General features: G+C 33.3%; 1 protein-coding gene across 3 annotated transcripts in view; it reads left to right on the top strand.

Moving 5' to 3' along the window:
- The window catches only part of ZDHHC17 (zinc finger DHHC-type palmitoyltransferase 17), an 87856-nt gene extending 61798 nt beyond the window's left edge, over nucleotides 1–26058 (top strand). The window contains exons 9-17 of one of the 3 annotated variants that reach the window (XM_032854721.1): nucleotides 2346–2488; nucleotides 4204–4304; nucleotides 12709–12833; nucleotides 13920–13982; nucleotides 16640–16733; nucleotides 17801–17884; nucleotides 19351–19508; nucleotides 20425–20519; nucleotides 23180–26058. In XM_032854721.1, the coding sequence (XP_032710612.1) occupies nucleotides 2346–2488; nucleotides 4204–4304; nucleotides 12709–12833; nucleotides 13920–13982; nucleotides 16640–16733; nucleotides 17801–17884; nucleotides 19351–19508; nucleotides 20425–20519; nucleotides 23180–23318 (1002 nt within the window). In that variant the 3' untranslated portion in view covers nucleotides 23319–26058. The other 2 variants (XM_032854722.1, XM_032854723.1) reach the window with 2 other exon arrangements.

Genomic DNA, 26058 nt, shown 5'->3' with positions numbered 1-26058 from the left:
TCCAGAATGTATAAAGAATTTTTTGCAACTTAACAGTGAAGAAATCAAACAACCCAGTTAGAAAAATGAGTTAAAGACAAGACATATTTCACCAAAAAAGATATAAAAATGGCACATAAGCACATGAAAAGCTGTTCAATATCATTAGTCATTAGGGAAATGAAAATTACTATAACATTCTTTCAAACTTACTATATATTTAAAATTTCCCATAATAAAATTCAAGAAAAAACAGATTTATCATATCTGTAAAAGCAGCACATCACCATTACTTTTTTTATTTAAACATCTTTATGGTATCAGAAATACAAATGTTAAATAACATTTTAAAGAAAAAACCAAAACTCCAGAAGCCCACACATAGATATTTATCCAAGTGAAATGAGTTTATGTTCACACAAAAACATATATGCAAATGTTTATAATGGCTGTATTCACAGTCTTCAAATTTGTAAACAACCCTAGTCCTTTAGCTGGAGATGAGTAAACTGTGATACATCCCATGATAGAATAGTAGGCAGCATTAAAAAGGAACAAACTGCTGATACATACATGAGTGAATGTCAGATGCATTGTCTAAGTGAAAGAAGCCAGACTTCAAAGACTGCATCAGTATGATTCCATTTGTAAGACATTGCTGCAAAGCAAAAAATAAAGGGGTAGAGATTAGTGTCTGTTAGAGGCTGGGACTGGGAGCAACAGGATATTTCAGGGCTTGTTAGAACTGTTCTGTGTCTTGATTTTCATGCTGACATACAGTGTATGTTAATCAAAACTCGGAGAACTATGCTCAAAAGATGGTGACTTTTACTATATGTAAATTGTATCCTTATTTTTAATAATGAAAAAAAATGTGGCTATTGCTGAGGGAGAGCAAGCATCTTAACTAAAAACAAGGCAAATTACAGATAATTTTAGAAAATACTTCTCCAGTGACGTATCTTCCTTTTCTCCCACCAGTACCCACCCTTTACCATACATTCTGTCCTCCAAGTTATAAATCTTCTCTAATGTCTTGATATAAAATCCATGCATACTAGAGTTGAAAAAAAAAGATTGGAAGCGGGGTGCCTGGGTGTCTCAGTGGGTTAAAGCCTCTGCCTTCGGCTCAGGTCATGATCCCAGGGTCCTGGGATCGAGCCCCACATCGGGCTCTCTGCTCAGCAGGGAGCCTGCATCCCACCCCCCCATCTCACCCCAGCCCCTCGCCTCTGCCTGCCTCTTTGCCTAACTGTGATCTCTCTCTGTCAAGTAAATAAATAAAATCTTTAAAAAAAAATGGTTGGAAGGGTTAATTATTTTACTACAGCATAAAATTAAACTCAAGTTATGTTTAATTATTTTTCAAGCTAAAATTAAGCACCATTCAGAAAATTATTTACAGTAGCTAAGTTGGGAAAGACATTGCCATTTGTCTGAAAAGTATTTATTTCACTGAAAGCCAGCAGTATAAATGGGGCACTAAAGAAGTGTAATATTTTAGCCTTCAGAAAGGTAAATAGGATAGTAATGTTTATACTCTGAGCTTTGTTAGATCATAGCTGGGAGATCTTACATTGTTCTGTCACTTAAGGTACCTCCAGAGACTTGGTAGCTGCCTGTGAGGGGCTGTAGTGTGGAGGAGGCAATACACTTGACTTTGTGTTGCTCTGAAGATATAACTTTGATGGATGTTATAAGGAAGTAGATATAGATAGGTCTTGTACTTAGAAATAGACTTAGTAACAACTGGTCAGTACAAAAATGCAGCGGAAGTACCTCCAGAGTATTAAGCACTATGCTTTAATATGTGTTTACAAGCACATAATCTTCATTCTCTGGACTCTGGGACCCTGTGTATTATTTGATTTTATTTTCTATCTCATTTTAATGTTTTAGCGTACTGTTTGTATGTATCATTCAAAGTATCTTCTTCAGGCTGAGGATTCTCAGGTTTCTTAACCTGAGAATGTAGCTCTTAAAACGTCAAGTCATTCTGGTTCTCTCTCTAGTGATTAATGGCCGTGTTAGTGGGGTATCATCATCATGAACTATTTTCTAGTTTATTCACGTGTTGACAGGTGGTACTGCTGTCTTCTGTATATTAATATCTACACCCACTCCTATAACTTATATTCTCATTTCCACAATTTTACTTAAGTACTTTCTAAATTGTCTGTTTAATGCCTGTCTATAGAAGACTGAGACTAGCACCTTGAATAGCAGCTGTGCGTAGTAGGTATATTTGAATGAATAAATTGCACTTTTGGCATGTTTACACAAAGATAACAATGGTTCACATTCAGATTACTTGAAACATGCAAACTTTCTAGTTTTTGTTTTTTGTTTTTCGTTTTTTTGTACAGGAATTTCGGCAGAAAGTAATGCTAGGAACTCCATTCCTAGTTATTTGGCTGGTTGGGTTTATAGCAGACCTAAATATTGATTCTTGGCTCATTAAAGGGCTAATGTATGGTGGCGTTTGGGCTACAGTACAATTTCTTTCAAAGTAAGTATGTTGTTTTTAACTATATTTTTAACTCTGCATGAGAGGATATAATTTGGACCCTGCTATGTAAAATTAACATTTTGTATATTTAGAACACTGCCTTTATGTAACATGTTTCATTTTAATTTAATGTTAAAGAATTTTGGCAGACATACCTGAAATCTCCTCAGGTTTTTTAATGTTGAAATTCTTTTTTTTTCTTTTATCTTTTTAAATTTAAATTCATTTCGCCAACATATAGTACATCATTGTTTTCAGATGTAGAGTTCAGTAATTCATCAGTTCCATGTAACATCCAGTGCTCATCACATCACGTGCCCTCCTTAATGCCCATCACCCAGTTACCTCACCCCCGCCCAACTCCCCTCCTGCAACCCCAGGTCAATCAGAGAAAGACTGTATCATATGGTTTCACTTATATGTGGAATATAAGAAACAGCATAGAGGATCATAGGGGAAGGGAGGGAAAACTGAATAGGCAGAAATCAAGAGAGAGAGATAAACCATGAGAGACCCTTAACTATAGGAAACAAATGGAAATGTTGAAATTCTATAAGTACTTTCATTGATCAAAGTTTAACATATAATTTTTAAGGCTAAAATACAATTTTAAAACATTTCAGTAGAAGTAGACTTAAGCTCGTTCAACTTTAACTGTAATGTACATATTGTATATTTCTCGGTAATTATAATGCTTGAGCTTACCTTTCCATAGGAATTATATTTTCTTTGGTCTTAAGCAATATGCAAGAAGGAGGTTTGATTTTAGTACTAAGGTAGAGAGAGTCTAAGCATATGCAGTAAGACTCAGCCTTTGTGTCTTTTCCTCCCTCATTTTTCTTTAGAACATTGTGATCTTTTCCTTTCTTCCTATGCTTAGATCTCATTCCTTTAAGTTGCCCATTCAGCAAACCTAGGCAGTTGTCTATGATCTAGAACTTTCTGTGTACCTCTCTTTCTTTAGTACTTTGTTTTCACCTGAATTTCAAAAAAAAGGAGTTCTGAAAATATATACAGAGATGAGAATGGCTGGTAATACACTAATGTGTTAACTGTCAGAGAGAGGCTTAATCCTAGTTTAGTGTTTCTAGGAGCCCCAAGGGATCCCATAAGTAGGAAGACTTCCTACTTAGCTTACATGGATAGTTGATCCTGCTTATGTTTAATATAATTCATTAATACACATTTCCCCCCCCAAGTCTAAATTCTGTACATAATGACCTTCAATTCCATTACACTGACCAGTTCATTCTATTTGAAAAGCTGTACTAAAAGCTTAACAAGAGTGTGTAGGTAAGGAAAAATAATGAAACATAAAAACTGGAGGACTATTTTGTACTCGTTTGTCAAAATTATTTGTCTTTGGTGAAGAATATGCCAAATGATAGTTACTAAATATTACTAAAGTGAATTATTAATTTAAGAGAATAAGAATAGACTGAAATTCTGAGGTTGAAAAGTACACAGAATTATAATTCTATTTCTTGGCAAATTAGGAGCTTCAGAATCTTGCTGACTGATTCAGCTGTGTACTTATTTATTATTGATTACCATGAAAAATGCTCTTGGTATTTAAGCGTCCTGGATTTCTGGGTTTTGATTAAACCAGAGGAAACCATTAAACTATGTGGAATGTGTATAATTTTCATTTAAATTATTACTCATTTTTACAAGAAAATATGAGCTCAAATTTTTTAAAAACTTGTATTTTGCAGATCCTTTTTTGATCATTCAATGCATAGTGCATTGCCCCTTGGAATATATTTGGCAACCAAATTCTGGATGTATGTAACATGGTTCTTCTGGTTTTGGAATGATATCCTTTGGTTATAAAGGTCGTATCTAAAGCAATTTTTGTTATTTAAATGAATGTGTTATAACAATTTAACATTAGGACTGAGCAACTAATGATTTGCTGCAGTAAAACAGTATTTCTAGGAAAAAAATAAGTGTGAACCAAAGTAAATATTGTTTTCAAATGTTTCATATTTTAGAGACCACTTTTGAAAGCTGCTTTCAATGACTACATCAGTAATAATAGTAGCTATTATTGAGTGTTTAAAGGGCATAAATACTTTGTATTTAATACACATTCTATATGTTAATTTTTTTTTTAAGATTTTATATGTTTATTTGACAGAGGTCACAAGTAGGCAGAGAGGTAGGCAGAGAGAGAGGGGAGAAGCAGGCTTCCTGCCGAGCAGAGAGCCTGATGTGGGTGGGGCTCGATCCCAGAACCCTGGGATCATGACCTGAGCCAAAGGCAAAGGCTTTAACTCACTGAGCCACTCAGGTGCCCCTATATGTTAATATTTTTATCTTCATATTTTATAAATGAGAAAATTTGGGCTTAAATAGGTTAAGCTGTTATCCTTGCCCAGATCTATATAGCTAGTCTCTGGTAAGGCTGGGATAGAAACACACACTTTAAAAAAAAAAAAAAAAAAAAAAAAAGGAAGGCAAAAAGGAAATGCAGGCTAGTCTGTTTCAATCTTATTCAACAACACCTATTCGAAACCTTTTTTTTACTAAACTGTGATTTTCATGTTGCAGTATCAAACTGTTTTCTCTAAATATTAAACTTTTTAAATTTTGTGGTTGGTAGCGGTTAATTTTCTCTTTTGCATCATGAAAGGCACGCAGTACTGTATCTTCAAATGTTTGCTGATTATTTCAATGTAGTATGCTTTAAAAAAGTAATAAGTTGAAATTGTAATCATGTGGTGTGCATGTGCATATATTGAAGAAATAAGACCAAGGTCAACTTTTGACATTTTTATGTAGAAAAAGCTCAATCGGTAAGACAGTCTGTTTTATTAAAATAAAGGCACATGTTTCACAAATGTCTGTTAATAAATCACTTTTCAAAACATTACCATAAAAAACATAAAATAGGTTTTTAAATTGAATGCCTTTTTTGTTGACTTATGACTGTTCTGAATAACTTTAATACCTAGTTTTACTTCACAGTCTTGCATTTTAGACCATTGTGTTTTTATTGTCTTGTTTTGTTTTAAATGAAAACAAAGTATTAAAAAATAAAAATGCTTATTTTGAGACTGAGGCATAGAATTGTGCCTGTCATTCTTACATTTTTATAGTGTTAAATGATTAGTTTCAGAAAGTATAGTGCTTAAAAAATATTTCCTTAGCATAAGTATCTTTTGAAATATTTCCATGTGGCAGTTTCCACAAGCTAATTCTGCCTTGTACTAAGCTTTGACATAAAAATTGTTCTTCAAGGATTTATTAAACATTAGAATTGTCTCATTGGAACATTTAGGTAAAACGGGTGTGCTTACTTTTGTTACCTCGTCTATTTTAAATTTACAAAAAGCACTGACCTCTGAAATGACATTAGTATTCCAGACATATTTTCTCATTTTGTTTCCTAAATTGGACAGTAAATTTTATATCATGAGAAAAGTCAGATTCACATCTCAAAATAATTTTAGACTGTTGCTCTTCTCTTAATCTGTTGTGCATATAAGTGGAGAGAAAAGCAGAAAAATTAGTAAATTACAAATAAGGAAAACTTTATGCCAGAGCATTTTTTGTAGTCTGACTTGAGTTTTTTCCTTTTTTTCTTCCTTATTTGGAGATAGAATAAAATAGCTATGCAAGTTTCCAAAGCTAGGGAGTTGAGAATGTAACAGGTAGATTTTGAAAGGAAGGTCAGCCTAATCAAGTCAATTTAACTTGCCTTATTTGAATAATTCTACCTTTAGAATAGATTGTCATAAAGTCCATTTTTTAGATGCACTGAACAAATTGCATGTATTTAATTTTTCAAATAAAAATTATAGTATGAGAATATCAGGTTTTTATACTTGTCTGTAAAGGAGGGATTATCATAGTACTGTCTCATAGACTTCTTGAGATGAATGTAATAAAACTCAGGACATACCTGACGTGTAAAAAATGTTAAGTGTGACTGGATCATTGTGTCCACATAGGTTTTAAGTGACATTTATGATTTCTTTTATTTGAATGTTTGTATATGTGTGTGCTGCTCATGGAATGTGGAATGAAATCACAAATAACTTTAAATTCTGATTATTAAAAAAAAAAAAAGTTCATGCTTCTCTATGTTATAAAAGAACCAGATCTCCATGCCCTATGTGATTTTAGAGCTGTATTTTTTTTTTTCCTGTTTTTCAGTATTAAACTTTGAGGGCAGAGATAAGTGCTCAGGAAACCTGTATAAGAAGGGAACAGAAAGAGCCCAGAATAACTTATAATGGAAGCACAAGGGATGTTAGGAAAGAGTCATAAGGTTCATGATACAAGATAATGATTAAGATAATGGAGTTAAAAATGGCAGCTCTTGTCAGCGAGTATCTATCTTGTTGACCTTCAGCCTCTTTGCTGTTGATTCTGCACTTTTCCTCATATGTAATTTAAACTGATTAGACCAGTTGTGAAAAATAGAGTTACAGTCAATTTTCATTATATGCACTAATTATGTTCTCTGAAGTTTCTGCAAACACTGAATCAGCAAATACTAAACCTGTTGCTCCTAGGGTAAAAATAAATGGCAAATCTCTGGTCACACATTTTTGTCAGCCATCAGTACATAACCTTGGTTTTATATGTGTTTCTGTATAAATATCAAGTTTAATATTTATCACTAATTGATTAACACTGAACTCACAGCCAGCTGCATTATAACCCATGCCTGAACAAAGCGTATCTAACACACCTGTTATCTCTGTAAGGCACATCACAGCCCTCTTGTGTTTAGGAAAACATTAGATAACATGTCAGCACTACAGTAGGAGGCCATTTTAAATAGCAAAATAGCCAACAAAAAGCACTTATAGGGAAAAAGTGTGGCACAGAATCGACCGTGAAAAGATAACTTGTTTATAGTATGAGAGCTGGAACAAGTAGGCGGACTACTGCCTCGTTCAGCTCAACCGGCATTGTGTACATGGGGTGACTCATATTTTTTGCCACTTTGCATATAACCGTGTATGACTGTAAAAGCACCATGAGTACTGATTTTGGAGTTAGAAATAAATTTTAGCAAGTAGGCACGAGGATCAACTGTATAAATTTTATTTTAGTTTCCCATAATAGGATACCCAGCTTAAGTGTTTTGTAGTGTAATGAATTTTTTATTGATCTAAATTATTTGTCCTAACAAGTAAGTTCTTAGTCTTTTCTACTGTTCATTAAATAATTGTCATCTCATATATACCTTACATTTATTCAGTGTTGTTTTGGTTTTATAGTTGTTTCAGATCTATTGATTGACTTAGTTCCCAGAGCAATTTTGCCATTAGGAAAACAAACCACATTAATCCTAATCCTGTTTTCTAACTGATGGAAACATTGAGGTTAAGAGAAGTTGTTAGGTCTTGCCCAAATTCACATAGATAGGTAATTATCAAGATTCTTGCCCAGCTTTTTGACCTGATAACAGTGTATCTTCAGTTGTCTTATTTTATACTCTGAACATAATTTTAAGTTTTTAAACCTTCCTGAAAAGCAACATGTAGAAAGAGCTTTAAAAAGACACTTAATCAGATTTATAAAGGAAAACTAATTGGGGCATGTTTATAATAGGTGATATTAAAAGTAAATTTGAAGGTTAAAGTGATTTAGAATACTTGCCAGTAAGCTCAATAAAAACTGAGAATATCATTATGCTAACGCTGGGTTGCTACTTCCTATGTCAGTTCTTAGATATTTTTAAAATTGAGAGATTTGGAAAAAATGAAAAAAATATATATATAGGCATTGAGTAAAATAGGCTTTATCAGAAATGCTAAATTTAATAAAATGTGATGGATGCAATTTATTTGGACTTAAGTTTAATCATGAAAGGCTAACCTTACACAAAAGACTAAAAATGGCAGTGATCCGAAATCTAAGGTTGCAGTGGCAAATCAAGACTGCAAATATGAATCAGATGAATGTTATGCAAAGCAGAATTGTGCAGCTTTGTACTAAGAAATACTGCAAAGTAGCCCAGGCCTGTGTATCTCAAAAATTTAAAGGAATAGGTTGTCAAAGAGTATGTATATATGATATCATTAAAATTAAGATTTGATGGATGTAGAAGTGTAAGTTGTGTTGGGCAACTCTTATAGTTTTAAGGATTTTTGCTAAGTTTCTTTAGGGGAAAAAAATCTTTAGGAGATTATCTTTAGGAGAAAGAATAATATACAAATATAAAAAGATTATTACTTAAAATGCCCCAGATTTATCAAACTAGCAGATTTAAGATTTTTATTTTATTTTTTAAATTTTTTTTATTTTTTTAAGATTTTATTTATTTATTTGACAGACAGAGATCACAAAGTAGGCAGAGAGGCAGACAGAGAGGAGGAAGCAGGCTTCCTGCTGAGCAGAGAGCCCGATGCAGGGCTGATGCAGGGCTCGATCCCAGGATCCCAGGATCATGACCCGAGCTGAAGGCAGAGGCTTTAACCCACTGAGCCAACCAGGCGCCCCAGATTTAAGATTTTTAAAGGATTGAACTTTTCAATTAATGTAAAATAAGGTAAAATTAGAAAGTTTAAAAAAACACACTTATTCATAAGTAAATCATCAGAGATAAGATCTAAAATTTATTTACAAGGCTGTTTGCCCTAGTACTATTTATAGTAGGGGGAAGAAATGGAAACAACTTAAGTATCCATTCTGAATGGGGAATAGTTATCAATTAGCTTTGTGTAGTATGGGATAAAATAGCCATTAAAATGCTTATCTAAGACTCGATGTGGGCTTATACTTAGGATGTAGTAAGTGAAAAAATACTGATGATAGGATATTAGAAATTTTATGTCTAAAAACAAATTAGTTTTCAGTCAGGTTTTAAGTTAAATTAAGCTTAAACTGAAGATGGAAGCTGGGATGATTATATATAAAAATGAAGACATTGCTAAATTAACATTTTCACCATCTTCTCTTAGACATTTTCCTCTTAAGTGTTTTTTCCTGCAGTTTACTGTTAGGACTTCTTCAGTTTTTTGTGTGTATCTTCTCTAGTTTTCTTGTAATATTCTCTAAGCTTTTTAGTATCTATCTTCAGGTATCCAGTCACTACTTGCTGTGAATTCTGGCAGTATTGCTGTAAATATTCTGTATATCATTTGTGTGAGTGTGTGTGCATCTGCAGGTGTTTCTGAAGTCATTAAAGATATCTAATTTATTTTTTAATTCATGTGTATTTGACTACTGTGTATACTGAATGATGTGAGGGTGTGTGTGTGTCTTTTTGCATATTAGGGAACTCATTGCTCCAATATACCCTTTCCTCACTCAGTTGTAATATCAACCTTGATATTTTATCAGTTTTCCTGTACTCTATTCAGTATATTGATCTCTTTGCTTGTGTCAGTACTGTTCTTACTATAGCTTTCTCCTTCTTTCCTTCCTTCCTAACTTCTTAATTTCCTAACTTCCTTCCTCACAGTATAGATAACATACAATGTTATATCAGTTGGAGGCGTACAATATGATTCAATAATTCTATATATTACACAGTGCTCATCATGATAAGTGTACTCTTGATCCCCTTCTCCTATTTATTCCATCCTCCCCCTACCCCACCTTTCCACTAAAGCTTTAGTCTTAAATTATGATATCTGGTAGGCCAAGTTTTCCAGCTTTTTTGTTTCTCAGGAATATTTTAGCTTTTTTGCACTTTGTTTAGATTTTTTTAGAATCAGTTTTTTTTTAAGTTCTGTGGAAAGCCTAATGCAATTTTGATAAAAATTCTATTTAAGTTGCAGAATAATTTGATGTTTAGATCTTTGCTGTTACAAAGCAACATAGACTGGTTAGTGCAAACAAAGAAATTGATTTTCTCACAGTTCTCTTTAAGGATGCCAGCATGATTATGTTAGGTGAGGATTCTTTTCCTGGCCTACAAACAGCCACCTCCTCCCTGTGTCTCACACAGCCTGAAGAGAGAGTGAGATTTCTTTTTTCCTCTTAAATCTTACACAGCCACAGTCCTATTGGATTAGGGTCCTACCCTTATGACCTCATTTAACCTTAATTACCTCCTAGAGACCCTATTTCCAGAAATAGTCACATTAGAGGTTAAAGCTTCCTATGAATTTGGGTGGGGGGGTTTTGGGGGTGGGACAAGATTCAATCCACAGCAGAGGGCCAGGTGGGACTGATGAGAATTCTGATTTATCTTCTCATCTGCATTTTCTATGCTACTTATATAAGTGGAGGTGGGATTAAGAGCTACCCCAGGCAGCTTGCCTTACCAGAGCTGTCTTTTGTTGATCTCCAGTTGAACTTTATGGTGTAGTGTGGCTAGTCCCCTTTCTGAAGTTGTTGCTGGTATTTTGCAGTTGATTCATTTGGTTTACTGTTTTTGTTTTATTTTGTTGGCTATTAAAGTAAATTAGAGCTGCAGTTCATAGCAGGCATCAAAATAACATCCAAGTAGATGAAAGAGTTAAGTGTGAAAAAAGATTCCATAAACATTTAAATGAAAACATTGATGACACATAACTTCTTTATTTAATTGGAGGACTGTTGAAATGTAAAAACAAATACAAATTAAGACAATAAAATAAGGTTTATTTTGCTTCTAAAACTGACAACTCTTTTCTTTGCTTGAAGCTGATGGAAATGTAGTAATCAAGCAATATGTGATGTTAGTGGAATTTTAAATTGGTGTATCTTTCTGGAAATAATCTGACCTTATAAAAATACACATCGAGCCTGAAGTATGTTCATATCCAAAGATATTATTCTGATATCTAAGGACCGAGTATCTTCTGCTGAGTGCATTTGGAGAGGCCAAATAGCACAGGTAAAAAGAGCCTGGATTTTAATACCAGCTCCACCTTTAATTTACTCTGCAACTTTGGACTATTTAGTTAACCTCTGTCTCAGGTTTGTCATCTGTAACATGGGAGAAGAGTTTTTGTGCAGATTAAAAACCATTTAGTTGATTAATAGGTGTTACTTGCTTTACTAATGTTCATAAAACACTATAATCTCAATTATTAAAAATGCAGACTACCAAGTATAAAAGGAATTGTCCCTGGGTTGTGGAGGTATTGATTTTGCCTTTGTACTTTTTAGTGTTTTCTGATTTTATAGGGGAAAAAGGGTTGTTTTAAACCTTTATAAAAACAACCATGCCATTTGTGGAGAGTTTGTAAATTTTTGTATGTAAATTTAAAAATTAAATGGTGTGACTTATTACTAAAGCTAAGTTCAAACTATCATTTAAAGACCTAATCTCTTTACTTTTAAAGATCATGCAAAGAAATTCCGTAAGTTCATCTGATATTTAATTCTTGAATATCCTATCTCTTTTAAATCTGTAGTCCTCTCTTGAGCTACTGTTTAGCCCCCTTGCAAATTTAATCCAGGCTTTAAGAACCAGAGCTATTTTCATGTTAGCACCTTTTAAAACTTACAGTGTATAAAGGTTCTGCTCCTGAAAAATTCCAGGGTCCCGTATTCTTTGCATGTACATTTACCCAGCTTTATTCTCAAGAGATTTTTAGCTGTTGATACTTGTACCTGCATAAAATCTTGAAAATAGTATTTGAGTATTTCAGATATTTTGTGCCTCAGAAGTGTGTTGCTAGGCAACATTATTTTTCTTAGTGTTAAGTAATTTTTGATTCCTCATTTATATTTATAAAGCCTAGTACCTTTCTTATATTTTCATTAGGTGAAATTAGGAAAAATGTAAACATAGAAACCTTCTGTTTAAAGCAAGTTTATGAATACTTTTTTAAAATTAGGGTCAGTTTGAATGTGTTCAAAAAAGGCAATAAAGAGAATTTAAAAGCAATCTTTTAAATAACTGGGTGTGATATCTTAAGTGGTAGATATATAAAGACTTTAATGCATATAAAGTAATATGTTATAACTTTGAACATGAGAAATCCCTTCATTTTTGATCAGAAGAAATAATGATCATTTAAAAATAATGTATCTACTGAATTTTTAATGTGTTACTGACTTTTTAAGTGTCAGAAAGCTTATCCTACATGGTTTAAAGTTTATAAAGAAATCACATTTTTACTTTTTATATTCAGTTATGAATGTAAGTTAGAAATGTATTTTGATATAATAATAAATCAGCTTGTATTTTTTTCTTGGTGTGTGTGTGTGTGTGTGTGTGTGTGTGTGTTGTGTATGTGGTAAAATTTTACAGATTATAAGTTTACCTATGATAGTAACTCATTTATCATTGCTTCTTTAGATTCCTTAACTTCAGGCACATCTCAACTTTTTATTTATCCATCTTCCATTCCTTGCCAATAGTGTTGCACTTTTCTACAATTTTGGAAAATCTTGGAAATCAGACCCAGGGATTATTAAAGCTACAGAAGAACAAAAGAAAAAGGTAGCAAGATAGAATCTAACTAGTCACATGTATTTAATTGCCAAATTATCAGTATTTATACCAGATATTAGCATACAAAGAAAGAAACTATCTTTTAGAACATAAAGAAGTTTCAAACCAAATTGAGATAATGCATGGTTGTTGCTCACCCTTGGTACTCCTGAATGCCTGTCCTTACACTTGCATGACATTTTTAAATTCCATGTTTCTCTCCTTTATAAGAGTTGTGATTGTTTTGAAGGATGACTACAGCATTTTAAACATCTCTGAAAACCCTCAGCAAATAATATGAATTCAGTAAATGTTTATTAAATGACTGTGTAACCGGAGGATCAGTAAACTGGTGATATTTCAGATACTGTGTTTCAATAATAGATATATTTATGTGTGTGTTCAACAACAAATATATGTGTGTGTATGTATATATATAAAATTCAAGGCACCCCTCATCTAAAGCCCAGGTACTTTAGAAAACCAAATTTACAATCCAAAGATGTTGTGTAAGTAGAGAATAAAATTAGATTGGAGGCAGTTAAACTATGTTAAGAGCTATTTTATCCAGTCGCCAAAAACAAAGCAAATACTGATGAATTATTACTGTCCACAGTAGACTAAAACAGTAACAGGTTCTTAGGATCTAATCCCCCCTTTTCTAGCCTACATAGAGATTGCTACCCTTATATTTACAGTATTCTTTAGACATTACTGCTACTGGGTTCGGTTAGGTTTTCTTAGTCATACATAATCCAGTTCTGAAGATTCAGTTCTTTACTGAATTTAAGTTTATTTTCATGTCTGTCTTCAAAACCTAAACAGAACATTTCTTAGGGTAGGTGACTTAGTTTTATTCTCAGAGGAATATTCCCCTGAGTTCAGAGTTGCATTTTCATAGACCCAAGAAAGAAAATTTCTATATTCATATTATAATGAAATAGCAGAAGTAAATTAATAAAAGATTTTATTTTGAGCAGAAAACATTGGTTAAATAAAAATGAGGACATCATGTTTATTGATTCATATTGATGGCACTGTAGTTGGTGAACATTGTTCAGTTTTGAATAAAATATATATATTTTTAATTCACAGACAATAGTTGAACTTGCAGAGACAGGAAGTCTGGACCTCAGTATATTCTGCAGTACCTGTTTGGTAGTATTTTTTTCTTTACTCTTTCTCTCTCCTTCCCATAGCAGCAGCATAGCATAGAAGGGGTGGGGAACAAGGAGAATAGTTTGTTCTGTGGAGCACATTTCATGTCCCCTCTGCCCCCGCTGTGACATTCCTTTTAGACCATAGGGTAAGGAGAAAGATGGTAAAAAGATGTCTCCTCCCAATGTGCTTGTTCCACCTGATGGTAAACCTTGACTATACTTCTGATTTGAGGTACCATTCATTTGTATTTATTCCTCCTTAATCTCTTTTCTTTCTTAACGTAACTCAGCAAAGAAAAAATTAATTAATAAAATATTTTTAAAATCAGAGGTTTATTATGCTTCCCTAATACTGTTTTCCTAGATATTTTAAGAAAACATTTATTCTTATATTTAGAAGTCACAGTGGGAAAATTTGTTAGCTAAGACAGCGTGGCTTCTAAAATGGTTCAGTTTGAGTAGTTATCTCTTTGTCTTGGGGGATTTATGGAACTTTGAGCACTATTTTGTCATTGATATTAAAAGTTGTCATCTTCAACCAGGTCATAAAGAAAGATATAAATGAAATTAAATAGCATTTACTTATGGAATCAGGTATAGTAATACATTGTTTGTATTATTTTAGATCTCAAATTTCTAAAGAATAATAGTTTTGTGTCTTATTTTGTTAATTTTTATAATTAGTTCTTGAGAAAAATATCAATTTTGCCACAGTAGTTAAATCATGTTTTCCTAATCCCTAAGTCATACCTGAAACTCAATCCTTTTATACCTTTAAGTTATATACTATCACTGAACTAATGTCTTGACATGTAAATAACAAGAGAATTGACTTAGTTTGGGATTATGGAATGAGACTTTGAAATGGAGCTCTGACTCTACAGATTGTTTTAAGTTGTTCCACCTAACATTCCTTGACCAAACAGTTACAATTTTGAATATTCAAAATATATACTGCTTTACTTTTGGAAGCAACTTTAAGGTGTTGACTGGATTCTTTTGTATTTTCAAGCATTCTTTAAAAAGGGTTTTGTTTCTTGGCTTTACAGTGGCTAGTTTACAGGATTAGCACCTTAATGTTCAGAACATTTTTATATTCTGGTGATCTTGGGACATACTATTCCATTCCACAAAGCCAAGTATGCATTGCTGATGTTTGCCATGTGGCAAACTCTTTATAGAGTCACTCAGTATAGTTTCATTGTTAAGTAAGTATCCAAGGGCAAGAACAAGGTTATTTTTATAATTCTAGCATGAATGTTTTATTATATTATTATAAGCCAGGTACTTCTGGATAGGTGATTTGGTGTTGTAAAGAAAAGAGCATGTCCTATTATAAAATAATTCAGATTGGCAGAGGTATTTGTCATTGTATGGATATCCTTCCCTTTGATAAGTAGACAAGTCCCTAAGAAGCCACATGTAAATCAGAATTTCCTAAAAATGAATTACTCTGTAAGTGAATGAGGAGCCTGTCATGTTCAGGAGCCTCGTGTCCGTCTTTGTTTAGAATTCATTGACAAGTATTGCCCAAAGGGGAAATGTAGCTGAGAGTTGGAAATGGAGATAAAATTTAATACATCCTTCTTCTTTCTCCTAAATAGATGTAGTTTCATATCTGTGGTGAAGAATAAGTGAATCTTTAAAGAGTCCACAGATCATTTTAGTACACGTAAGGACTGCATAGTCAACCGATGCTTTTTCTTAGTGCCTCAGAATGATACATAACCTCATACAAACTGGTGGAGAAATGGCAGTGCTTTTATTGAAAGACCAGTGAAGGATATTATAAATTTTGTTTCTGGCATGGTTTAATAACTAGCTCTTGTCATGTACTCAGCTTTAGGACTAGCAGCCCTTCAAAGATCACTAATGAGTTCTAATGAGCTCTTTATTCACTTGGCTGATTCGGAGTAATACAGAGGGAGACATTTTACCTAAAACAATAAGGCATCATAAGCATGAATTCTTTATTGCCTGTCAGGAGCTGAATAATGAATGCATTTTATGTTTTTGAAGTAATAGGGACTACCTAAGCTTGGTAAGCATGGTGTACTTTCTTAGATGAGTCATGGAGTTCAGCAGAGGAGATGTTGTACCTTTATCTGAGATCTCAGGAGCCACTGAAAGAGAAAGATGTGTGTATACTTACCGGTTTTAATTAGATTTCTTAACTTTGGGAAGACATGTTATTAATGATTTTGCATTTTAAAAGCTTCTTTTATTCGTTTCTAATTTGGCCTTCCTTTTACTAAGGAACAGTTTAATTTTGTTAAATAAGAACCAGTGTCATGACCATTAACACAATAGCTTTTATTTAGAAGCCTGGAGAGTGATGTTTTTATTATTCAGAAACTTGAGGGATGTGAATTAAATATAGTATCATTCATCGCAACAGCAAATTGGTCTTAGATCCTTAATTATTTTTATAAAGTGATGGTTCTACCCCATTCTTACATTCCATAGTGGCCTTATCCTTTTTACCTTTGGTGTTGCACTTGACATCTTGTTAAACAATACAGTAGTGGTTTTTGTTTTTTGCCTTTGGAAATACAGTTTTGTTTTCTTCATAATTGCATTTTGAGAAAATAAATGCTCAGCTTTCCTTTCTTCAGTGTAATGCCTTTTGTAATCTTTTAAAATGCTTATTAACAGATACGGAAACCAGTGAGGTCCAAGCATTGTGGTGTGTGCAACCGCTGCATAGCAAAATTTGATCATCATTGCCCATGGGTGGGTAACTGTGTAGGTAAGTTTTATTAATAATTCCTGAGTGCATTGTTCATTTAAGTTATTGTAGGTAACTTATGAAGTACAGCATTAAAGTAGATGGTAGAAACTTCACTCCTACACTCTTATTATAGCTCTGCTCCCCTGTGCCCCCCAGTTAATCTTCTGATTGACAAACAGCAACTCAGTTGTGAGAAAGAGGGGGGCAAAAGTTATAAAATCAGTCTCTGGAAAAGATTGATATTTATCAATTCTTTCTGGTGCCTATTCTTTCTTATTTTCTTTATTGGATAATAGTGAAATCAATAAGGATGCAGATAGTATTGCTTTTTAGTTAAACTGGAGAAAGTTACAGCAATAAAAATATTTGGAAGGCTCTTGTGTACAGAAGCAGAGAGGAATGACAGATAAAAACTCTGTATACCTTAGTGTTCAAGAATGGTGTGTGAGGAAGTGAACTAAGTGGTCTAAGAGATGGCCCTGGATTTGTATGAGGTGACAACAGGGAAACATTGCAAAGGTTGTGTGATTGTTGAGAAGAAGCCTTTTAAAAATTGGATTAAAAGTTTATAAAAATAAGATAAAATTTGTTATTTTAAACCTTGCAAAGCAAACAGTAGGGTAAAACTCAAAATTGTAGTTCATTTGGTTCATTGGGACTCTTGACTTCAGAATCAACATCATTATAGTCATCACATCTTTGTAGTTATGAACATTCTTATTTTAAGCTTTATTTTAAAAAATACTTTTAGATTTGAGAGAGAGCAAGAGTGAGAGAGTGTACAAGTAGGGGGGGAAGAGGGAGAGGTAGCCCCCCAACCCCGCTGAGCAGGGAGGGAGCCTGACTGAGACTGGATTTCAGACTGGGTCATGACCTGAGCCGAAGCCAGATGCTTAACCAACTGAGCCACCCGGGCGCCTTTATTTTAAAATATTTATTTTCCTGAAGAACATTTTGTAAGATAAATAATGTAGTTATTGTCCAGATCGTATCATTCATGGCATTCCTTTACCCCCATCCCCAAAAGGTACATTTCCAGTTGTTTTCTTCTTAGCTGAAAAAGTTGTTTCTCTGTTGTTCTTTAGGTGCAGGCAACCATAGATACTTTATGGGCTACCTATTCTTCTTGCTTTTTATGATCTGCTGGATGATTTATGGTTGTATTTCTTGTGAGTACAGTTAGCTTTTTACTTTCTGAAAACAAATGTTTGTATACTTTTGCTTACCATATTAATAATATATAATAATGACAAGTCTTTTAACTAAAAATTATGGTTTGGGGCACCTTACTACAATGAACCATAAAGAGAAGAACAGATGTGGAACTATAAATGTATTCAACATACAGTATAAGCAACAGAATAATCGGCTGTTTTAATATCTGTGTCCTTTGAAAAACATGTTGGTTTAATAGTCTTTGAAATGCTTCTGGGTGAAAGACGCCAACATATTTTACATCACATGCTTGCTTTACTCTAGTAACTTAAAGATTTTGTGACTTTGCTAGGTGCTCTTTAGTACCAAACCGCTGGGAAAATGCAGTTAACTTCACGCAGAACTAGAAATATTTCAAAAAGTAAGGTGTAACTATTGCCTATTAGAGAATATTAAAAGGGGTTAGAAGATACTTTTTTTTTTTTAAGATTTTAGTTATTTGACAGAGAGACAGGGAGAGAGGTAGCACAAGCAGGGGGAGAAGCAGGCTTCCCAATGAGCAGGGAGTCTGATGCAGGGCTTGATCTCAGGACCCTGGGCTCGTGACCTGAGCTGAAGGCAGATACTTAACGACTAAGCCACCCAGGCACCCCTAGAAGATACTTTTTTTAGGAATAAGTTGTCATTCACTTGATCATATGGGTATAGGGGTAATGATGGGTTTTTATTGCATTGAGAATGTGATTTGAGAAGAGTTTAAACGAAGGTATTAGTTACTATGCTTCAGGACTTGGTGTACTTAGCATATAAATATGTATTAGATCCTGGCTTAAAAATAAGTTGTAGAAGAATGATTTCCTAGTCCTTCTATTTTCAGACATACTAAGAATAGTGTTTGTTATTCCCCTAATAACAGTCTACTTCCTCACATACACATTAATAGAGAGAAAGATTTGGTCAAAGGTCTTGACTTATAGTTTCTGGCCCAACAGACCTGAGGAGAACATGGTCCTGCTAACAACAGTAGTTTTTTTAATGGCAGCAGCTCTAAAAGAAGAGATTTCTGTTTTGGAAAAAGTCCTCCCTCATCAAGTTGGTCTTCTAGTGCTATATGCCCTGCCCCCCCCAAATTTCACTTACATACATATCATCTCTGAATAAAGGTAATGTTAACTACTGTATGTGTGCAGTACCAAACAACTAAAAACTGTGTATTGTTCAAGTACAGTAGTAGTTTTTTTTTAGATTGGATGGTACTTTTTCCATTTCTCTCTTTGCTGTGTTTTTTTTTTTTTTTACTAATTATATACTAATTTTTTACTAATTATGGGGTATTTAGGAGTACAAAAATTTGCATTCAAAGTCATCCGCTAAATGTAGACATTTGGATCATGGTTTCTAAGTGGTGCCAACTGCAGATGCCTTTGTGAAGTGGTTGGATGATTACTAAGTAAACGTGAAACTTCTGTTCTCATTTTAGACTGGGGACTCCACTGTGAGACCAGTTACACCAAGGATGGATTTTGGACATATATTACTCAAATTGCTACATGTTCACCTTGGATGTTTTGGATGTTTCTGAACAGTGTTTTTCATTTCATGTGGGTGGCTGTGTTACTCATGTGTCAGATGTACCAGGTATGTGCATGTACATGGTTGGTTCTTCATTAACACTTAATTAACACTTCATTCCCTGTTAAAAAAGATAATAATGCATTCTCTTTTTAACCACTTCTACTTTTCAAGGTTTAAAATTTTCAATTTACTTTCCTTACTCTTCCTTTACTCTTTCTTTACTTTTCCTTTTTTTCCCCCCTTTCTACTGCCCTCTTTCCTTCCTTCTCTCCTTCTTCTATTATGAACTTTGTTCTTACATTATGAATTTTCTTTTTTTATTTTAAGGATTTTATTTATTTGACAGAGAGTACAAGCAGTAGGGAGCTGCAGAGGGAGAGGGATTAGCAAAGAAGCAGGCTTCCTGCTGAGCAGGAAGCCCGAAGCAGGGCTCCATCCCAGGATCCTGAGATCATGACCTAAGCTGAAGGCAGATGGTTAACAGATTGAGCCACCTGGGCGCCCCTGACTTTTCAGTGCTACTTTTAACAGAACTTATTTCTATTGTTCTTGATTCAGATATATTCAGTTGAATATAGGTATGAGATTAGATCGATGATGCCATTAGTTTTGTGTTTATTAGGAACGTTTTATTACCTATAAATACCAGTATTTATTCAAGAACCTTTTCTTAATTAAGGATTTTTCTAAAAGCTCAATTTTTAAGGGGCCGATGGAGAGGTGGTCTGTGTACATAGTGTCCATCTCTCCCCACACACAATACCAGATAACCTGTTTTTTAATATTTTTCTTGTTTAACTGGCTACTTCTCACAAGAGTCAAAGTGATATGTAAACTAGCTTGATGATCTCCAATTGGAAAAGCAAAAACAAACTTCATTTTTCTCTCTATCCTAGTCTTCTTGAAAATTAACTTATTTTACATTAATACTTAATTTATATCAGAGAGAGTTAATAGTTTGCTTTCTCTTACCTCTTAGATATCATGTTTAGGTATTACTACAAATGAAAGGATGAATGCCAGAAGATACAAGCACTTTAAAGTCACAACAACATCTATTGAAAGCCCATTCAAGTACGTACATGTTTATAAATTTAGTATTTTCTTTTGGCATATAACTTAGCACATATCTAGTGAATACATCAAAGAGAAATACATCTTTAAGTCAATAGGATATGAAACGAAATATTTCTTGTGCTTAGCAGTGTGTAAAATAGCTTATAAATCCTACTGAATTCTAAGATTCCTGCCAGATATAGCATTGGTTAGTTTACTATTACTTTAAAATTCATGACATTAACTGTATATAGATTTGTGTCATTCTTTTTCTTAGTTGCACAATCCAAAACCTGTTGAACTACTAACATTTAGTATAAACATACTATTATACATAAACATACAGCTTTAATATTGCTGAAAGTTTCTATAAAGTTTCATTGATAAATGTATACACAGAATTGAAATATGATTTTAAAAATACAGTCAACTGAAATTCATGTTTAGGGAAATTTTCTAGACTCTGGGGCAACTGAATTGTTTGAATTGTTTTATTTGCCCTCTTCATGACACAAAAATTTCTATACACCCAGTTTTATTTATTTTTCCTTTTTAAATTAAGGTATAATCAACATATAACATTATATTAATTTTAGATGTACAACATAATGATTTGATGTGTATTGCAGAATGACCCGCACAGTAAGTCTGACTAACATTTGTCACCAAACATAGTCACAGAATTTTTTTCGTTATGATGAGAACTTTTTAGATGTGTCTTGGCAACTTTCAAGTATGCAACAGAGTAGTATTAATAATAGTCAAAATGCACACTGAAAAAATAGAATTAAAAAAAATAGTCACAGTGCTGTTCATTGTATCCCCATGACTTACTAATTTTATAAGTTTGTACTTTTTGACTCCCTTCACCCATTTCGCCCACTCCCCACCCTCAGCCTCTGGCAACCACCAGTCTATTCTCTATATCAATGAGTTTGGTTGTGTTTGTTTAGATTCCATATATAAATGAGATTATATGGTTTTTGTCTTTAGGTCATTTCCATGTCCTAGCTGTTGTAAATGGTGCTGCAGTGAATATGGCAGTGCATGTCTTTTCGAGTTACAGTTGATTTTTCTGTTTGTTCCATTTTTTGTTTTTTGAGGGTTTTTTTGTTGTTTTGTTTTTTGAGGGTTTTTTTTGTTGTTTTGTTTTTTGATAAATATTCAGAATTGGAATTGCTGGATAATATGGTAATACCATCTTTTTTTTTTTTTTTTTGAGTACTTCATACTGTTTTCCTAGTGGCTGCACCAATTTACCCTCCTACCAGTAGTGCACAAAGGTTCCCTTTTCTCCACATCCTCACCAACACCTGTTATTTTTTCTTTTTAGTAATAGTCATTCTAAGAGGTATGAGGTACTATCTCATTGTGAGTTTGATTTGCATTTCCTTGAAGATTAGTGATGTTGAGCATATTTTCATGTATCCTTTGGCCATCTGTTTATCTTTGAAAAAATGTTCAGATCTTCTGCCCATTTTCTAATTGAATCTTTTTTGAGTTGTATGAGTTCTTTATATATTTTGGATATTAATCCCCTTATTTGGATATATGATCTGCACAAATTTTTTACCATTCAGTAGGTTGCCTTTTCATTTTGTTGATGGTTTCTTTTGCTATACAGAGGCTATTTTAATACAGTCTCACTTGTTGTTTCTCTTGCACTTGTTGCCTTTGCTTTTGGTGACTTATTAAAAATTTCACTGCCAGCACCCATGTCAGGAAGCCTACGACATGTTTTCTTCTAGCAGCTCTGGTTTCGAATGTTGCATTTAGGCCTTGAATCCAATTTCAGTTTTTGTGTGTGGTATAGAATAGTGGTTCAGGTTCATTTTTTTGCACTTGGCTGTCCAGTTTTCCCAAAACCATTTATCAAAGAGATTCATATATATTCATTCATATATATATATGTATATATATATGTATTTCTAAATATATATATTTAATCTTACATTCAGTTTGATGCTGAGAAGTAGTAGTTTCCTAATTATATGAAATATTTAAAACTTGAGTTTTACTCAAGCTGCTACGTGCCTACTACCTTCAAGCTTTTGTAATGCTATTAATTATTGCATGCTTCTGGAAAGCATACAGACTTTTAAATAAAAGCAAAAATAAAGGATTCAGTTGGGTAATTTTGAGAATTCTCCCATAGGCACAGTTATTGTATAAAATGTAAAACAGTGACAGCTTTTCCAGAAGTGTTCTTGAAGTCCTAAAATTCCCTGAATTTATTCTTGACATATTTTTTCTTAAATTGTTACTTTTAGATACATTGCCAGCTATATGCTATTTATAATTATTTTGTGTTTTACTTTCTCAATTTTGGATATAGTTTGTCTCCTTGCCAAAGAGCCACCCATCAAGGAAAGGTTTTATCAAAAATTACATATGACACAGTAATGAAAGAAATGCAGATTTGAATAACTTTAAAATATCATTGTGTCACCCAATTAAATTACCAAAAGAGAAAAGAAAAATTATTGTTGGCAGAGCTGTGAAGAAACATGAATTCATGTATATTTTATAGAGTTATAAACAGGTTCTTTCTGACAAGTAACCTAAGTTTTTAAGTTCAGAAAAAAATACCTTAAACACCAAAATTATATTAAACTCATATATTAAATTATTGTACTAATAGACTTTTCCTTTTTCTTTTTGTTTGGGGGGTGTTTTAGCCATGGATGTGTAAGGAATATTATAGACTTCTTTGAATTTCGATGCTGTGGCCTCTTTCGTCCTGTTATCGTGGACTGGACCAGGCAGTATACAATAGAATATGACCAAATATCAGGATCTGGGTACCAGCTCGTGTAGCAACATCTTTATCCTATGAAGCATATTGCTGAGTGGTGCCTGAAAATTGTGTCTGTCCGTGTCTCTCTCACACTCGAATCCACATTTTTTGAACAATAGCATGCTATATGTAGGGCTAACGGTGAATTTTAGTCTTTTTTTCAACACTTTTATTAACAAAAGTAAACATGGACAGAGCACACTGCCACTTCTGGGAAGAATAAAGATCGTAAAAGGAATTTTAATGGTTCTTAATGTGGGAATTCACAACATACTCAACTTTTTGGTTTTGTTCTCATAACATTCTTCATGAATAAAGAATGAACTTATTCTGTTGACACACATGGTATACTGATCAGAAATGTTTGATTCTAGCTAAAACTAAATTTATGGTATACAGCTAAATTTTATGATGCAATCTACTATGACTGTTGCATTTAATTCCAGGAGAGTTGTCTTAAATTGATTCAGGCTAGTATTATGTACATTTTAGAATGTACATGTAAATACTGTGATAAAAATCATGTGGTTTTATTAGGGATCTGCTGTAATATGTCTTCAAGGGCACAAGAAAATAATGTTCACAAAAACATGTGCTAATAATATTTTATTGCCATCAGCTGTTGCAATGCTGATATATTTCTAGTTCAGTGAAATAATTTGTAGTAACCTTGCTCTGAGGTTTTATGGTCTGATAATAAAGCACTTGCATGAGTATAGTAAGTCATGTTATTTTGTTCAAACTTAAAAGCCCTACTAAGTGCATGATACATACACCTCATAGAATGTATACTAGCACATACTATCCAGTAAAGCATAAATTAGAATTTAATTTACTGTGCAAACAGTCCAATTTTTAAGAGTTGAGGTAATTTCAAGGCAGAACAAATGAATTAATGCAAAATTCTCAGTAATAGAGATAAATGGGTATACTTCTAGAATTCTGAGCTGCAAAATAAATTGTGGACAAAATAATGGAGTTTAGCTAAAGATGGAGCATGAACTCTGTACATACAGCACATGTGAATAAAAGAAAAGCTAATGGTATATTATGGTTTTTAAAAAGTGACCTATCAGAAAGAATTTAATCCTCAAGATTATTTCAATTTTCCCAATACTGAATGTTTTAAAATTTGTTAAGCTGTCTGAAACAATTTCAGAAAGGTTTTCTTATTGTTAAATGTGATGCACTGATCAATTTTTGTTGCAGCATTTCCATACTCTCACAGTGAACTACTAGTCACTGCTTCCATAAATATTGTTTACAGAGTGAGACTTGGTTTAGTCCTCTTAAGTGCTGTAGCAAACTGTGGTTCGAGCAACCTGTGGCAAACCTGTGAGAGGGAATGGGCTTGGGGGAGGGTGGGAAAAGGGTGGTCAGACTGCTGACAGATCCTAGACCAGTGTAAAGATTGTGTATCTGTATATAAATAATTTATCAAATAGTTTTCTCTTTGTGTCTCTATGTGTTAGTGTATTTAAAGCTGCTCATTTCATTTTATCCAACCAAAAAGAAAAGGGAGATAACTAATGAGCTTCTAGTGATGTTCAATATTGCTGTTAATAGGCATTATACCCTGCAAGTTCACTGCATGTCTGATGCTTGGTAAAATTAGTATTCTCTGTAAAATGCAGATTACAGGTATTTCAGCAATCTAGTGGTATACCCGCCCCTTGCCTTATTAAGAGGAGCAGTGAAAATTGTATATAGTTGATGTTCAGTATTTCCAAGTACCATTTTTATATAGTAGTTTCTTTGACCATAAGTCACACATCAGAAAGATTACCTTTAGTGTATTTGAGTGTTTTAATATTAGAAAATTGGCATATGTACTTTATTTTTGAAAAGGGAAAAGATGGGTGTGGGGTGGCAATAGCATTGTGCCATTTTGTCATAGAATGTAAAAAATTGGTTAACTTTACAAATGTCTCCGCTAGTTTTGACTACTAATTGGGGGAAATTTTAGATAATTTTTAAATTTGAAGTTATTTATAAAAGGCTAGAATTTGTTTTAATTTTTTGTATTTTGAGCCACTTCACATAAAGACTCAGTTGTAATTTTTATTGAATACATTTTTATTAACAGTTGAATACAATGGTGGTATTCTCAGAGTTTGGATAAGAGTGTTGTTACCATGTTCTTTCTTTGTGGTACAATATTCTTTTCGGTGCAAAAGAGATGTCTTTCAGTTAAACAGAAAAAATACTATAGATCTGTAAGTACGTGGAACATACTAGCAATGTTAATGCTTTAGTACTAACCATCTCACAGTACCGGTGAAATCTAAAACTTAGAGATGGTCAGATGGTGGAGAGCCAACTATGCAGCAGTGTACTGTACCGTCTGTTTACTTATTTTGTAAGTCTTATGTGTGGAACCAGCTTAACCCAGTTCTAAAGTTGTGTATGAAGGTGACCCTTTGGGGGATAGTTCGTATCAGCTTAATGGGATACTATTAGCAAATAAGAACTTATTTCTCAGCCCTGAACATAAATTACTTTTTTTTTCTTCATATTTTTTATTGTTCCCAGGAGTTTATTTGAAATATTAATAGGCATAAAACAGCATCATTATACTTAAGCTATGGGTATTTTTATTTCGTATTTTATTTATAACTGTGCCAAGTATTATTTTGCTACTTACCGTGTTACTCTGTGGAAAGAAAAACCTGTAAAGTGTTAATAAATTAGCTCTCCTTACATAAATTAAATCTGTCAAAATTTTGTAAAATATTAATCAGAATAAATATTGACTCTTAA

This window comes from Lontra canadensis, unplaced genomic scaffold (assembly GCF_010015895.1).
Source record: "Lontra canadensis isolate GAN:19392208 unplaced genomic scaffold, GSC_riverotter_1.0 scaffold9, whole genome shotgun sequence".
NCBI classification, from domain to species: domain Eukaryota; kingdom Metazoa; phylum Chordata; class Mammalia; order Carnivora; family Mustelidae; genus Lontra; species Lontra canadensis.
Note: the sequence above shows the minus strand (reverse complement) of the source record. Positions and strands in the feature narration are given on the sequence as shown.